This window comes from Leucoraja erinacea, unplaced genomic scaffold (genome assembly GCF_028641065.1).
Source record: "Leucoraja erinacea ecotype New England unplaced genomic scaffold, Leri_hhj_1 Leri_242S, whole genome shotgun sequence".
NCBI classification, from domain to species: Eukaryota; Metazoa; Chordata; class Chondrichthyes; order Rajiformes; family Rajidae; genus Leucoraja; species Leucoraja erinaceus.
The window spans coordinates 104,080-119,351 of NW_026576143.1; the positions used below are offsets into that span (position 1 = coordinate 104,080).

Sequence of the window (15,272 nt, forward strand, 5' to 3'; positions counted from 1 at the left end):
CAGCAGAAAGACAAGACATGATTACAATCGAGCCATTTACAGTGTATAGATACATGGTAAGGGAATAACGTTTAGTGCAAGATAAAGTCAGCAAAGTCCGATCAAGGATAGTCCGAGGGTCACCAATGAGGTAGATTGTAGTTCAGCACTGCTCTCTGGTTGTGGTAGGATGATTCAGTTGCCTGATAACAGCTGGGAAGAAACTGTCCCTGAATCTGGAGGTGTGCATTTTCACACTTCTGTACCTTTCCTTATTTGAGGAAGGACATTCTTGCTATTTAGGGAGTGTAGCGTAGGTTCGCCAGGTTAATTCCCGGGATGGCGGGACTGATATATGATGAAAGAGTGGGTCGACTGGGCTTGTATTCGCTGGAATTCAAAGAATGAGAGGGGATCTTATAGCAATATACAATTCTTAAAGGATTGAACAGGCTAGATGCAGGAACAATGTTCCCGATGTTGGCGGAGTCCCGAAACAGGGGTCACAGTTTAAGAATAACGGGTTAGGCCATTTAGGACTGAGATGAGGGATAACTTTTTCACACGGAAAATCTGTGGAATTCTCTGCCACAGAAGACAGTGGAGGCCAATTCACTGCATGTTTTCAACAGAGAGTTGGATGTGGCTCTTAGGGCTAACGGAATCAATTGATATGGGGAGATAGCAGGAATGGGGTATTGATTTTGGATGATCATATCGAAGGGCGGTGCTGGCTCGATGGGCTGAATGGCCTACTTCTGCACCTATTTTCTATGTTTCTACATCATGGTGAGACCAGCACACGTTGATGTCTGGTCCTGAAGAAGAGTCCCGCTAAGTTACTCCAGCACTCTGTTCCTTCATGGTCTGGCTGGTGTCTTGCTTATATGAAAGAGTTACATTGCCAATGCACACAAGCTCCAACTTTGCTGTTAACATGAAACTGTTGACAGTTCAAGAAATGAAAAATGTCGATGAAACCCGAGTGATGGACAAGATAATGCTTCACAGGAGAAAATTAAATCTGCATTGAATTAAACTCCACTTGTAGAAACTAAACTAAAGGAAGATGTTTCCAAAAGTTACAAGCTTGATTCTATTACTCCAGAAGTGAAGGGCAGGTGGGGGAGAGTCTAAGGCAATTACCCCCCTTCATTCCCATGAATGCAAGCCCAGTCAACCCATTCTTTCATCATATGTCAGTCCCGCCATCCCGGGAATTAACCTGGTGAACCTACGCTCCACTCCCTCAATAGCAAGAATGTCCTTCCTCAAATTAGGCACAGAAGTGTGAAAACTCACACCTCCACATTCAGGGACAGTTTCTTCCCAGCTGTTATCAGGCAATTTAAACATCCTACCACAACCAGAGAGCAGTGCTGAACTACTATCTACCTCATTGGTGACCCTCGGACTATCCATGATTGGACTTTGCTGACATTATCTTGCACTAAACGCTATTCCCTTACCATGTATGTATACACTGTAAATGGCTCGATTGTAATGATGTCTTGTCTTTCTGCTGACTGTTTTTAGCACGCGACAAAAAGCTTTTCTCTGTACATGTGACAATAAACTCAACTGAACTGAGTTCCTTGTATCTAACACTTGAGTCCAGTTGGTTATAACCACTGTGACGGTCATATGGTGAAATGGTTTATTCCCTTCTGGGCCTGCCTTCCATTCGTAAGATCACAAGTTTGTAAACCATCATAATCAGAGGTGACGTCATAATGTGCCTGGCCGGTGACCTCACAGTGAACTGCATCCGTAACCATGAGAGACGGGCTCCATTTCATCTGTCAACTTGAAGTGGGTGCACCAAACCCATTCTGCCAGGCATTGAAACAGCCGGTAGCTACTAGAGGTCGAAACTCTAACCTTCACGGTGTGGATCAATAACCCAAGCAAGGAGTTTCGAGAATGCCGGTGAAAAAGGAGAGCACCACGCAGACTTACAAGAGGAGATCTAAGGTAGATCTGAATCTGTTAATAGACCAAGATAAAAGATGGAGTGACTCAGGGGGTCTTATTCTTAAACTGTGACTTCTGGTTCTGGACTCCCCCTACATTGGGAACATAGGGACGTAGGGCTCTTCTGCCACCTCTGAGCTTTTCTTAATGGGAGATAATCCTATCCATCCAGTGACAATCCTGTCTCCAGTCTCCAACATTACCCTTCTACCTTCTCTGGACCTATTTATATCCACTGTTGGTAGATCTACCCAGCCTTCTACCCTTTATGGACCTTTTTATATCAACTGTTGGTGCAACAACTGTCTTGACTTCTCTACTCCACTGGCCCACTCAAACCGGAAAGGTCCCGACCTGAAATGACGAATGTCAGGGAGCATCTCTGGAGAACATGGATAGGTGTCGTTTCACAGAGTGCTGGAGTAACTCAGCGGATCAGGCAGCATCTCTGGAGAACATAGAAATATAGAAATATAGAAAATAGGTGCAGGAGTAGGCCATTCGGCCCTTCAAGCCTGCACCGCCAATCAATATGATGATGGCTGATCATCCAACTCAGTATCCTGTACCAGCCTTCTCTCCAAACCCCCTGATACCTTTAGCCACAAGGGCCACATATAACTCCCTCTTAAATTTAGCCAATGAACTGGCCTCAACTACCTTCTGTGGCAGAGAATTCCAGAGATTCACCACATTCTGTGTGAAAAATGTTTTTTTCATCTCGGTCCTAAAAGATTTCCCCCTTATCCTTAAACTGTGACCCCTTGTTCTGGACTTCCCCAACATCGGGAACAATCTTACCACATCTAGCCAGTCCAACCCCTTAAGAGTTTTGTAACTTTCTATAAGATCCCCCCTCAATCTTCTAAATTCTAGTGAGTATAAACCAAGTCTATCCAGTCTTTCTTCATAAGACAGTCCTGACATCCCAGGAATCAGTCTGGTGAACCGTCTCTGCACTCCCTCTATGGCAATAATGTCCTTCCTCAGATTTGGAGACCAAAACTGTACGCAATACTCCAGGTGTGGTCTCACCAAGACCCTGTACAACTGCAGGAGAACCTCCCTGCTCCTATACTCAAATCCTTTTGCTATGAATGCTAACATACCATTCGCTTTCTTCACTGCCTGCTGCACCTGCATGCCTACTTTCAATGACTGGTGTACCATGACACCCAAGTCTCGTTGCATCTCCCCTTTTCCTAATCGGCCACCATTCAGATAAAAGTCTACTTTCCTGTTTTTGCCACCAAAGTGGCTAACCTCACATTTATCCACATTATACTACATTTGCCATGCATTTGCCCACTCACCCAGCCTATCCAAGTCACCTTGCAGCCTCCTAGCATCCTCCTCACAGCTAACACTGCCCCCCAGCTTCGTGTCATCCGCAAACTTGGAGATGTTGCATTCAATTCCCTTGTCCAAATCATTAATATATATTGTAAATAGCTGGGGTCCCAGCACTGAGCCTTGCGGTACCCCACTAGTCACTGCCTGCCATTGTGAAAAGGACCCGTTTACTCCTACTCTTTGCTTCCTGTCTGCCAGCCAGTTCTCTATCCACATCAATACTGAACCACCAATACCATGTGCTTTAAGTGTGTTTACTAATCTCTTATGTGGGACCTTGTTGAAAGCCTTCTGAAAGTCCAGATATAACACATCCACTGGTTCTCCCTTATCCACTCTACTAGTTACATCCTCGAAAAATTCTATCAGATTCGTCAGTCATGATTTACCTTTCATAAATCCATGCTGACTTTGTCTAATGATTTCACCACTTTCCAAATGTGCTGCTATCCCATCTTTAATAACTGACTCTAGCAATTTCCCCACTACCGATGTTAGACTAACTGGTCTGTAATTCCCCATTTTCGCTCCCCCCCCCCCCCCTTTTTAAAAAGTGGGGTTACATTAGCTACCCTCTAATCCTCAGGAACTACTCCAGAATCTAAAGAGTTTTGAAAAATTATCACTAATGTATCCACTATTTCTGGGGCTACTTCCTTAAGTACTCTGGGATGCAGCCTCTCTGGCCCTCGGGATTTATCGGCCTTTAGTCCATTCAATATACCTAACACCACTTCCCGGCTAACCTGGATTTCACTCAGTTCCTCCATCTCATTTGACCCGCGGTCCCCTGCTATTTCCGGCAGATTATTTATGTCTTCCTTAGTGAAGCCAGAACCAAAGTAGTTATTCAATTGGTCTGCCGTGTCCTTGTTCCCCATGATCAATTAGCCTGTTTCTGACTGCAAGAGACCTACATTTGTTTTAACTAATCTTTTTCTCTTCACATATCTATAAAAACTTTTGCAGTCAGTATTTATGTTGCCTGCCATTTTTCTTTCATAATCTATTTTCCATTTCCTAATGAAGTCCTCCTCTGCTGGAATTTCTCCCAGTCCTCTGATAGGCTGCCTTTTCTGGTTAATTTGTATGCTTCATCTTTTGTTTTGATACTATCCCTGATTTCCCTTTTTATCCATGGATGCAATACCTTCCTTGATTTATTATTTTGCCAAACTGGGATGAACAATTGTTGTAGTTCATCCATACAGTCTTTAAATGCCTTCCATTGCATCTCCACCGTCAACCCTTTTAAGAATAAATTGCCAGTCTATCTTGGCCAATTCACGTCTCATACCCTCAAAGGTACCTTTTTTTAAGTTCGGAACCCTTGTTTCTGAATTAATTATCTCCATCCTAATGAAGAACTCAGCCATATTATGGTCACTCTTGCCCAAGGGGCCATGCACAACAAGACTGCTAACTAACCCTTCCTCATTGCTCAATATCCAGTCTAGAATAGCCTGCTCTCTCGTTGGTTCCTCTACATGTTGGTTTAGAAAACTATCCTGCATACATTCCAAGAAATCCTCTTCCTCAGCACTCCTGCCAATTTGATTAACCCAATCTATATGTAGATTGAAGTCACCCATTATAACTGTTTTACCTTTGTTGCACACATTTCTAATTTCCTGTTTGATGCCATCCCCAACTCCACTACCATTGTTAGGTGGCCTGTACACAACTCCCACTAGTGTTTTCTGCCTCTTAGTGTTTCGCAGCTCTACCCATATCGATTCCACATCCTCCAAGCTAATGTCCTTCCTTTCTATTGCGTTAATTTCCTCTCTAACCAGCAATGCTACCCCACCTCATTTTCCTTTCCGTCTATCCCTCCTGAATATTGAATACCCCTGGATGTTCAGCTCCCAGCCTTGGTCGCCCTGTAACAATGTCTCCATGATCACAACTATATCAGTCATTAATAGCTCTATCTCTCTCTATCTCCCTCTCTATCTTTATTCTCTCTCCATCTCTCTCCCTCTACCTGACTCTCTCTATCTCCCGTGTTTAAGAAGGAACTGCAGATGCTGGAGAATCGAAGGTACACAAAAGAGCTTTAGAAACTCAGCGGGTGCAGCAGCATCTATGGAGCGAAGGAAATAGGCAACGTTTCGGGCCTATTTGGGTCTGAAGAAGGGTTTCAGCCCGAAACGTTGCCTATTTCCTTCTCTCTATCTCCCACTCTCCCCCTCTATCTCTGTCTCTCGATCTTTTTCTCTCTCTCTATCTCTCTCCCCCTCTATCTATGTTTCCCTCTCTCTCTCTCTTTGTCTCTCTCTATCTCTGTCTCTATCTCTCTCTATCTCTATGTATCTCTCTATCTCTCTCTCTCTCTCTCTCTCTATCTATCTATCTCTCTCTCTTTCACCACTCCCACTCTCAGTCTCTCTCAAAGATACTAGAGGAGCCTTTTGGTCTCTCTGTCTCTCTCTCTCTCCCTGGCAACCGTTGCCTGGGCGACACCGATTGGCGGTGGGTGTTTCTGTCCGAGGGGCGGGGCTTCGACTGAATGGTCGGACGCAGGAAAGAGGCGTTACCTGGTCCTTTGTTATGTCGTAGGGGAGCGTGACTGTCCCATTGGTCGTTGGCGCTGTCCGTCAGTGGGTGGGGGCGGGACGTTACCCCATTGGCTGCATGAGCTGCCCGTCAGTCAGGGGAGGCGGGACTATTCCATTGGCCGCTGCCCATCAGTGGGGGGGCGGGACTCTGTCTCATTGGCCGCTGGCGCTGCCCGTCAGTGGGGAGGGGCGGGTCCTGGAGGCGGTCGCCTGTCACCGGTCACGTGAGTCGGGCCGACAGGACAGGACGAGGACGAGGCCTCCGCTCATCGCCGCAGCTCAGGTGGGAACATTCGCCGCCGGCGCTCGACCCCGCGTCCATTCCCCACCCCCTCCCTTCCTCCCTTCCCGAAAGCGATCCTGCGGCCGCCGACCCGAGGAACTGGAGCCCGAGGCCGAGACGTGCGGGCGGGGTGGGGGGGGGGGGGGGGGCGTGAATGAGTCCGGCCTGGGCGCCCTCTGGTCCTGCGACTGTAGCGCCCTCCTGATCTCTGGTCTGGACCTGGATGTCATAGAAACATATAAAATAGGTGCAGGTGTAGAGGCCATTCGGCCCTTCGAGCCTGCGCCGCCATTCAATATGATCATGGCTGATCATCCAACTCAGTATCCCATACCTGCCTTCTCTCCATACCCTCTGATCCCTTTAGCCACAAGGGCCACATCTAACTCATATAGCCAATGAACTGTGGCCTCAACTACCTTCTGTGGCAGAGAATTCCACACATCCACCAAAATGTTTTTCCCATCTCAGTCCAAGAAGATTTCCCCTTTATTCCCCTTAAACTGTGACCCCTTGTTCTGGACTCCCAACATCGGGAACAATCTTCCTGCATCTAGCCTGTCCAACCCTTTAAGAATTTTGTAAGTTTCTATAAGACCCCCCCTCAATCTTCTAAATTCTAGCGAGTACAAGCCGAGTCTATCCAATCTTTCTTCATATGAAAGTCCTGCCATCCCAGGAATCAGTCTGGTGAACCTTCTCTGTACTCCCTCTATGGCAAGAATGTCTTTCCTCAGATTAGGAGACCAAAACTGTACACAATACTCCAGGTGTGGTCTCACCAAGACCCTGTACAACTGCAGTAGAACCTCCCTGCTCATATACTCCTATACTCATGTGCTGAAAAGCTCCAGGTATAGCATCACTCAGCACTATGATAGTGGTGGACGTGCTGCTCGAGATGCAGATGTTTTTGGAGATGAATCTTTGTATGTGTTAATGTTTTGGATATTTCTGACCAGGCTGGTAGGGTATTCCAATCCCTGCTGTCTTGAGGAAAAACAAGTTAGAAAGTGCTAATGAAGTGCCGTATGGAATGAAATAATTTCCAGGTTGATAGCTTCTGGTTCACATGCCCATGGGTGCTTGGATTAACTGGATGTGGTTCTCCATCTTTAAATCAATAGTGGTATTCTTGATCTTGTGAAATGTTGTCAGTCTGATGAGTTGTAGGTATGTGAAGTTTAAGGTCCTTTATCATGCTGGAGACTGAGTTCTGCCACTTGTAGTTTTTAGATATGAACCTTGCTGCTCTGTTATGCATGGCCTGGATCTTATTGATGTTCCCTTGAGTGAAAGGATCCCCCACAGAGCAACAATATTCAACATGTGGACTTACAAGGCTTTTCGCCACCTCCAACGTGATTGCACCACTTGCCACATCTTCCCATCTTCTCCCCGTCTGCTTCCCGCAGAGACCGCTCTCCCCGTAACTCCCTGGTCAATTTGTCCCTTCCCACCTGAACCACTTCCTCTCTGGGCATTTTCCCTTGCAACCGCAAGAAATGCTACATCACAGTGTAGGGCCGCCCCCTTTCATCCTCTGCCCATCCCCCTCCCTTTTCCCTCTAAACTGCTCCTCTTCCACCCCACTCTCCCCTCACTCTCTTCCTCCCTCCCCCTCACTTCCACTGTCCTCATTCCCCTTCCCCACTTGCCTCTTCACCCCCTCTCCAGTCCAACCCTCCTCACCCTTTCACCCCTCCCCCTCACCTCACTCCCATCATTCCCCTTCATCCCTCCCCCTCACCACCTACTCTCAATGCGCCTTCACCACCTCCCCTCTCCCTCACCCCTTCCTTTGCATCCACCTTCACCCTCTCTCCCCCCCCCCCTCACCCCCTTCTCTCCATCCCCCTTCAACCCCTCCCCCTTACCCCCTACCCCTTACCCCCTCCTCTCCATCCCCCTTCACCCCCCCCATAGTAGTTGTGCAAGTGGGCACAAACGACATTGGGAAGAAGAGGAAGGAGGTTCTCCAACATGAGTTCAGAGAGTTGGGAAGAAGACTGAAAGGCCGGACTTCTAGGGTGGTTATCTCTGAATTGCTTCCAGTACCTCGTGCTAGTGAGGACTGGAACAGGGAGATAGGGGATCTGAATGTGTGGCTGAGGGGCTGGAGCAGGGAGCAAGTATTTAGATTTATAGAACATTGGGATCTCTTCTCGGACAGGGGTGACCTGTACAAAAGAGACAGGTTACACCTTAACTGGAGGGGGACCGACATTCTGGCAGGCAGGTTTGCTAGGGCTACACGTGTGGATTTAAACAAAATAGTGAGGGGGAGGGATTGACAAATTGGAAGTATAAAGATGGAGTTGAAGAGGAAGTGTCTACAGGAAAAATTACAAAAGATTCTCAAATTAATGGCAAGGAAAGCTCGAGAAGGGACAACAGAGTAAGGTCAGGGCCAATTGCAAGCGGTGCGAGGGGGGGGAGTGAATACGGAGGTCAAAGTGCTGTATATGAATGCGCGAAGTATAAGAAATAAAGTGGACGAGGTTGAGGCTCAGTTAGAAATTGACAAGTATGATGTGGGAATTACAGAGACATGGCTGCATGGCCAGGGCTGGGAATTGAATATTCAAGAGTATACCTCCTATTGAAAAGCCAGACAGGTGGGCAGAGGGGGTGGGGTTGCTGTGTTGGTGAGGAATGAAACTCAGTCCCTTGAAAGGGATGACATTGAAACAGGAGATGTGGAGTCAGTATGGATAGAATTAAGCAATTGTAAGGGTAAAAAGACCCTAATGGGACTAATAGACAGGCCCCCAAACGGTAGATTGGACGTAGGGCGCAAGTTGAAACAGGAGTTAAAATTGGCATGTAGCAAAAGTAATGCTGTGGTTGTTATGGGAGATTTCAACATGCAGATAGACTGGGAAAATAAGGTTGGTACTGGACCCCAAGAAAGGGACTTTGTAGAGTGCCTTCGTGATGGATTCTTAGAACAGCTTGTATTGGAGCCTACCAGGGAGAAAGCAATTCTGGATTTAGTGTTATGTAATAAACCGGATTTGATTAAGGACCTCAAGGTTAATGAGCCATTAGGAGGTAGTGACTATAACATGGTCAGGTTTAAACTACAATTGGAGAAGGAGAAGGGTAAATCGGAGGTGTCAGTGTTACAGTTGAATAAAGGGGACTATGGGGCCATGAGGGAGGAGCTGGCCAAAGTTGACTGGGAAGATACAATAGAAGGGATGACAGTGGAACAAAAATGGCAGGTATTTCTAGGAATAATACAGATGGTGCAGGATCAGTTCATTCCTAGGAGGAAGATAGATTCCAAGGGGAGTAAGCGGAGACTATGGCTGACAAGGGACGTCAGAGACTATAAAAATTAAAGCGAAGAAGTAAAACGTAGCAAAGATGAGCGGGAAGCAAGAGGATTGTGTAATGTTTAAAGAACAAAGAAGATAACTAAAAAGAGAATACGGGGAGAAATGATGAGGTACGAAGGTAAGCTAGCCAAGAATATAAAGGAGGGTACTAAAAGCTTCTTTAGGTATGTGAAGAAAAAATTAGTTAAGACCAAAGTTGGACCCTTGAAGATCGAAAAAGGTGAATTAATTATGGGGAACAAGGAAATGGCAGATGAATTGAGCAGGTACTTTGGATCTGTCTTCACTTAGGAGGACACAAACAGTCTTCCTGATATAGTAGTGGCCAGAGGATCCGTGGTGACAGAGGAACTGAAGGAAATCCACATTAGGCAGGAAATGGTGTTGGATAGACTGATGGAACTGAAGGCTGATAAATCCCCAGGACCTGATGGTCTGCATCCCAGGGTACTTAAGTGGCTCTAGAAATCGTGGATGCATTGGTGATAATTTTCCAATGTTCTATAGACTCAGGATCAGTTCCTGTAAATTGGAGGGTAGCTAATGTTATCCCACTTTTTAAGAAAGGCGGGAGAGAGAAAACGTAATTATAGACCAGTTAGCCTGACATCGGTGGTGGGGAAGATGCTGGAGTCAATTATAAAAGATGAAATAGCCGCACATTTGGATAGCAGTAACAGGATCGGTTCGAGTCAGCATGGATTTACCAAGGGGAAATCATGCTTGACTAATCTTCTGGAATTATTTGAAGATGTAACTAGGAAAATGGACAAGGGAGAGCCAGTGGATGTATTGTACCTGGACTTTCAGAAAGCATTTGATAAGGTCCCACATAGGAGATTAGTGGGCAAAATTAGGGCACATGGTATTGGGGGTAGAGTGCTGACATGGATAGAAAATTGGTTGGCAGAGCGGAAACAAAGAGTAGGGATTAACGGGTCCCTTTCAGAATGGCAGGCAGTGACTAGTTGGATACCGCAAGGCTCGGTGCTGGGACCACAGCTATTTACAATATACACAAATGATTTGTATGCAGGGATTCAAAGTAACATTAGCAAATTTGCAGATGACACAAAGTTGGGTGGCAGTGTTAACTGTGAGGAAGATGCTATGAAAATGGACTTGGACAGGTTGGGGGAGTGGGCAGATGCATGGCAGATCAAGTTTAATACAGATAAATGTGAGGTTATCCACTTTGGTAGGAAAAACAGGAAGGCAGATTACTATCTAAATGGTGTCAAGTTGGGAAAAGGGGAAGTACAACGGGATCTGGGGGTCCTTGTTCATCAGTCTATGAAAGTAAGCTTGCAGGTACAGTAGAAAGTGAAGAAAGCGAATGGCATGTTGGCCTTTATAACAAGGGGAGTTAAATATAGGAGCAAAGAGGTCCTTCTGCAGTTGTACAGAGCCCTAGTGAGACCACACCTGAAGTATTGTGTGCAGTTTTGATCCCCTAATTTGAGGAGGGACATTCTTGCTATTGAGGGAGTGCAGCGTATGTTCACAAGGTTGATTCCCGGGATGGCGGGATGGTCATATGCTGAGAGAATGGAGCGGCTGGGCTTGTACACTCTGGAGTTTAGAAGGATGAGAGGGTATCCCATTGTAATATATAAAATTGTTAAGGGTTTGGACACGCTGGAGGCTGGAAACATGTTCCCGATGTTGGGGGAGCCCAGAACCAGGGCCACAGTTTAAGAATAATGAGTACGCCATTTAGAACGGAGACGAGGAAACACTTTTTCTCGCAGAGAGTTGTGAGTGTGGAATTCTATGCCTCAGTGGAGGCAGGTTCTCTGGATGCTTTCAAGAGAGAGCTAGATTGGGCTCTTAAAAATAGGGGATAGAGTCAGGGGATATGGGGAGAAGGCAGGAACGGGTACTGATTGGGGTTGATCAGCCATGATCACGTTAAATGGCGGCGCTGGCTCGAAGGACCGAATGACCTACTCCTGCACCTATTTTCTATTGTCTATTGCCACCGTCACACCATCCTCTCCATCCCCCTTCACTTCCATCCCCCCTCGTCCCCATGCCCTTGCACCCCTCCCCTCCCTTCTTCTCCTCACCCCCTCCTGTTCATCTGCCTTCACCCCTCCTTCACCCTGTCCCCCTCCCCCTTTCACCGCCGTGCCCTTCCCTCCCCTTCAAGCACTTGTAATGTTCACGCGTTAGTAATGTCCTGTTTGCCAGCTTGTTGACCCTCTGTGTTCCCCTCCTGCAGGGTTTAGTAGCCGTTGCTGTGGACGGAGAGACGGGGACGTGAGTGGCCATTGAGGGTGGCCAGGGTGCCGGTGAGCCCCCCCCCCCATCAGCTCGGTGTGCGGGCTGAGCTTCGAGGGGCTGAGCTTCGATGGAGGACCACATGACAGGGGCACAACAACAAGGAGAAGCGTTATGAGTGCGACGTGTGTGGCAAGGCCTGGCAGAAACCGAGCAAGCTGGAGATCCACCGGCGGGTGCACACGGGAGAACGCCCCTTCAACTGCTCGGAGTGCAGCAAGAACTTCACCCGTTACGCCAGCCTACTGCGGCACAACCGCGTGCACTCCGGCGAGAAGCCCTTCACCTGCTCCAACTGCGACAAAAGCTTCAAGACGACGCAAGAGCTGAAGATCCACCAGCGGGTTCACACGGGCGAGAAGCCCTATGGCTGCTCCACCTGCGGCAAGAGCTTTGCCCAGTTGTCGGGGCTGTTGCGGCACGGGCTGGTGCACAGCAGTGAGCGGCCCTTCACCTGCTCCGACTGCGGCAAAGCCTTCAAGTCGTCGCAGGAACTGAAGGTGCACATGCGCCTGCACACCGGTGAGCGGCCCTTCACCTGCTCCGACTGCGGCAAATGCTACAAGTCATCCAAGGAACTGAAGGTGCACATGCGCCAGCACATGGGAGAGCGGCCCTACATCTGCAGCGACTGCGGCAAAGGCTTCAAGTCGTCGCCCGAACTGAAGATGCACATGCGCCTGCACACTGGGGAGAGGCCCTTCACCTGCAGTGACTGCGGCAAGGGCTTCATCCGCTCCGATAGCCTGCTAGAGCACCAGCACACCCACACCGGCGAGCGCCCCTACACCTGCAGCGACTGCGGCAAGGGTTTCACCCGCTCCCACGGCCTGCTGGTTCACCAGCGCACACACTCTGACGTGCGTCCCTACACATGCACCCAGTGCGGCAAGGGCTTCACCTGCTCCAACAGCCTGCTGCAGCACCAGCACATCCACACCGGCGAGCGCCCCTACACCTGCGCCCAGTGTGGCAAGGGCTTCACCTGCTCCAACAGCCTGCTGCAGCACCAGCGCACCCACACCGGCCAGCACCCCTACACCTGCACCCAGTGCGGCAAGGGCTTCACCAAGTCCACCAGGCTGCTGTCTCACCAGCGCACCCACACCGGCGAGCGTCCCTTCACCTGCACCCTGTGTGGCAAGGGCTTCACCCACTCCACCAGCCTGCGGGAGCACCAACGCATCCACACCGGCGAGCGCCCCTACACCTGCACCCAGTGTGGCAAGGGCTTCACCCGCTCTAGCAGGCTGCTGTCCCACCAGCGCACCCACACCGGCGAGCGTCCCTACACCTGCACCCAGTGCGGCAAGGGTTTCACCAGCTCCACCAAGCTGCTGGAGCACCAGTCGATGCACTCCGGTGAGAGGCCCTTCAGCTGTTCCGACTGTGGCAAAGGCTTCAAGACAACGCAAGAGCTAAAGATCCACCAGCGGGTGCACACGGGCGAGAAGCCCTATGGCTGCTCCACCTGCGGCAAGAGCTTTGCCCGGTTGTCGGGGCTGTGGGTACACCGGCGGGTGCACAGCAGTGAGCGGCCCTTCACCTGCCCCGACTGCGGCAAAAGCTTCAAGTCGTCGCTGGCACTGAAGGTGCATAGACGCCTGCACACCGGGGAGCGGCCCTACACCTGCAGCGACTGCGTCAAGGGCTTCACCCGTCTCAGCAGCCTGCTGGCTCACCGGCGCACCCACACCAGCGAGCGCCCCTTCACCTGCAGCGACTGCGGCAAGAGCTTCACCCAGTCCAGCAACCTGCTGGTGCACCAGCACACCCACACCGGTGAGCGCCCCTACACCTGCGCTAAGTGTGGCAAGGGCTTCACCCGCCCCAACAGCCTGTTGTCCCACCAGCGGGTGCACGCTGGAGACGGTCCCATCCCCAGCCCGGTGTGTGCAGAGCGCTTTGCCATGGCCTCGCACACCCTGTCTCACCAGCACGTGCACACCAGTGGCCAGCCCTACGACTGCCCGTACTGTGGTGAGGCATTTGACAGCTCGCGGGGGTTGCGGCAGCACCGGCGGGCCCACGCCGGCGAGTAGCTGCTCCCACTGTTACAAGAACACACGGGGGCTGTGGGAGCACCAGCGGACACACACCAGACAGAGACCCTTTGTGTGCGCTGAGTGTTGCACGAGTTTCACCCGCATGCCCTGCCTGTATCAGCACCGGCATCCCCACAGTGGTGAGCGCCCCTTCCCCTGCCTGACCTGTGGTAAGGGCTTCACCCGCCTTGACAGGGCTCGAAATTAACAGATGTCCGGGTGCCAATGGCCACCTAAAGTTCCGCCGGGCAACCTAAAAGCCGAGTAATTTTGCCCGGCTTGGCACTGCAGATACTGGTTTATACCAGAGATAGATACAAAAAACTGGAGTAACTCAGTGGGTCAGGCAGCATCTCTGGAGAAAAGGAACGTGACGTTTCGTGTCGGCGGCGACGGCTGTCGTGTGGGGCAAAGATACTAAGTGCGGAGTGACTGAGGGTCGGAGCGAATGACGGGCCCTGCACGGCAGCAACGGCGGCTCCACTTCCTCCTCACGCACCCCGCCCACCCTGATAGCGGCCGCTGCTTGCCACTCCACCAACGGCAATAACCGCTTTCAAAACAACCCCTCCCGCACACTGAGGCTGGGAGGATGGGGGGCACGAAGGGGTGGCCCCTCTCCGCCGTCTGAAGCACCTGCACCGCTCGGCCCCGCACCTTCCTGTTGGCTGGCGGAGGAAGGGAGGCGGTGGCGAGGAGTTCTCAACTGCCTCCCCCTTTGGCGGCGGCACTTGGTGGTGGACAGGGACGGCCAAGGCAGCGGGGCAATGATGCCTGTGTTGTCCGAGGAGCGCTGACCTTCATTCCTCCCCATTCCTCGCCCCCCCCCCCCCCTTTCTCTCTGTTGTATGCCCCCCTCCAACCTCCTTAGAGAGAAAAACATTTTTCACACAGTGGTGAATCTCTGGAATTCTCTGCCACAGAAGGTAGTTGAGGCCAGTTCATTGGCTATATTTAAGAGGGAGTTAGATGTGGCCCTTGTGTCTAAAGGGATCGGGGGGTATGGAGAGAAGGCAGGTACAGGATACTGAGTTGGATGATCAGCCATGATCATATTGAATGGTGGTGCAGGCTCGAAGAGCCGAATGGCCTCTACTCCTGCACCTAATTTCTATGTTTCTATCGTGGGACCTCTCTCCATCCCACACTGATCCCCATTCCCGCCTCTATTCAGTCCTCACTGACATTCCCTGTGCTCCCCCCCCATCTATTCATCCTGCACTGATCTCGCTATCCACCTCGCATTGATTCTGCCACTCCCCATCATCCATCTGCCACTCCCCCCCCATCCCCCCCCCCCCCCCCCTGACCCCCCCCCCCCCCCCCCCCCCCCCCCCCCCCCCCGTTCAACCCCACTCACATTCCCCGGGCTCTCCCCTCACAATTTTACCTACTCCAGCCAACACACGCTAATTCCCCTGCCTCAATCAATCCATCCATTCCGCACTAA

General features: G+C 50.3%; 1 protein-coding gene across 1 annotated transcript; it reads left to right on the forward strand.

The window, feature by feature from the left end:
- The first annotated feature begins 1,902 nt into the window (after positions 1 to 1,902).
- LOC129716476 (gastrula zinc finger protein XlCGF26.1-like) lies at positions 1,903 to 13,837 on the forward strand. Its single transcript, XM_055666340.1, has 2 exons — positions 1,903 to 1,953; positions 11,867 to 13,837. The coding sequence occupies exons 1-2, from the start codon at positions 1,903 to 1,905 to the stop codon at positions 13,817 to 13,819; spliced, it is 2,004 nt and encodes a 667-aa protein (XP_055522315.1). The 3' UTR covers positions 13,820 to 13,837.
- Positions 13,838 to 15,272: the final 1,435 nt, after the last annotated feature.

Bases quoted from the DNA above. Each gene is read 5' to 3' on its own strand.
- LOC129716476 (XM_055666340.1), top strand. From the start codon at position 1,903: ATGCCGGTGAAAAAGGAGAGCACCACGCAGACTTACAAGAGGAGATCT. The intron at 1,954-11,866 runs GTAGATCTGAAT...ACCACATGACAG, and splicing joins CTTACAAGAGGAGATCTAAG to GGGCACAACAACAAGGAGAA.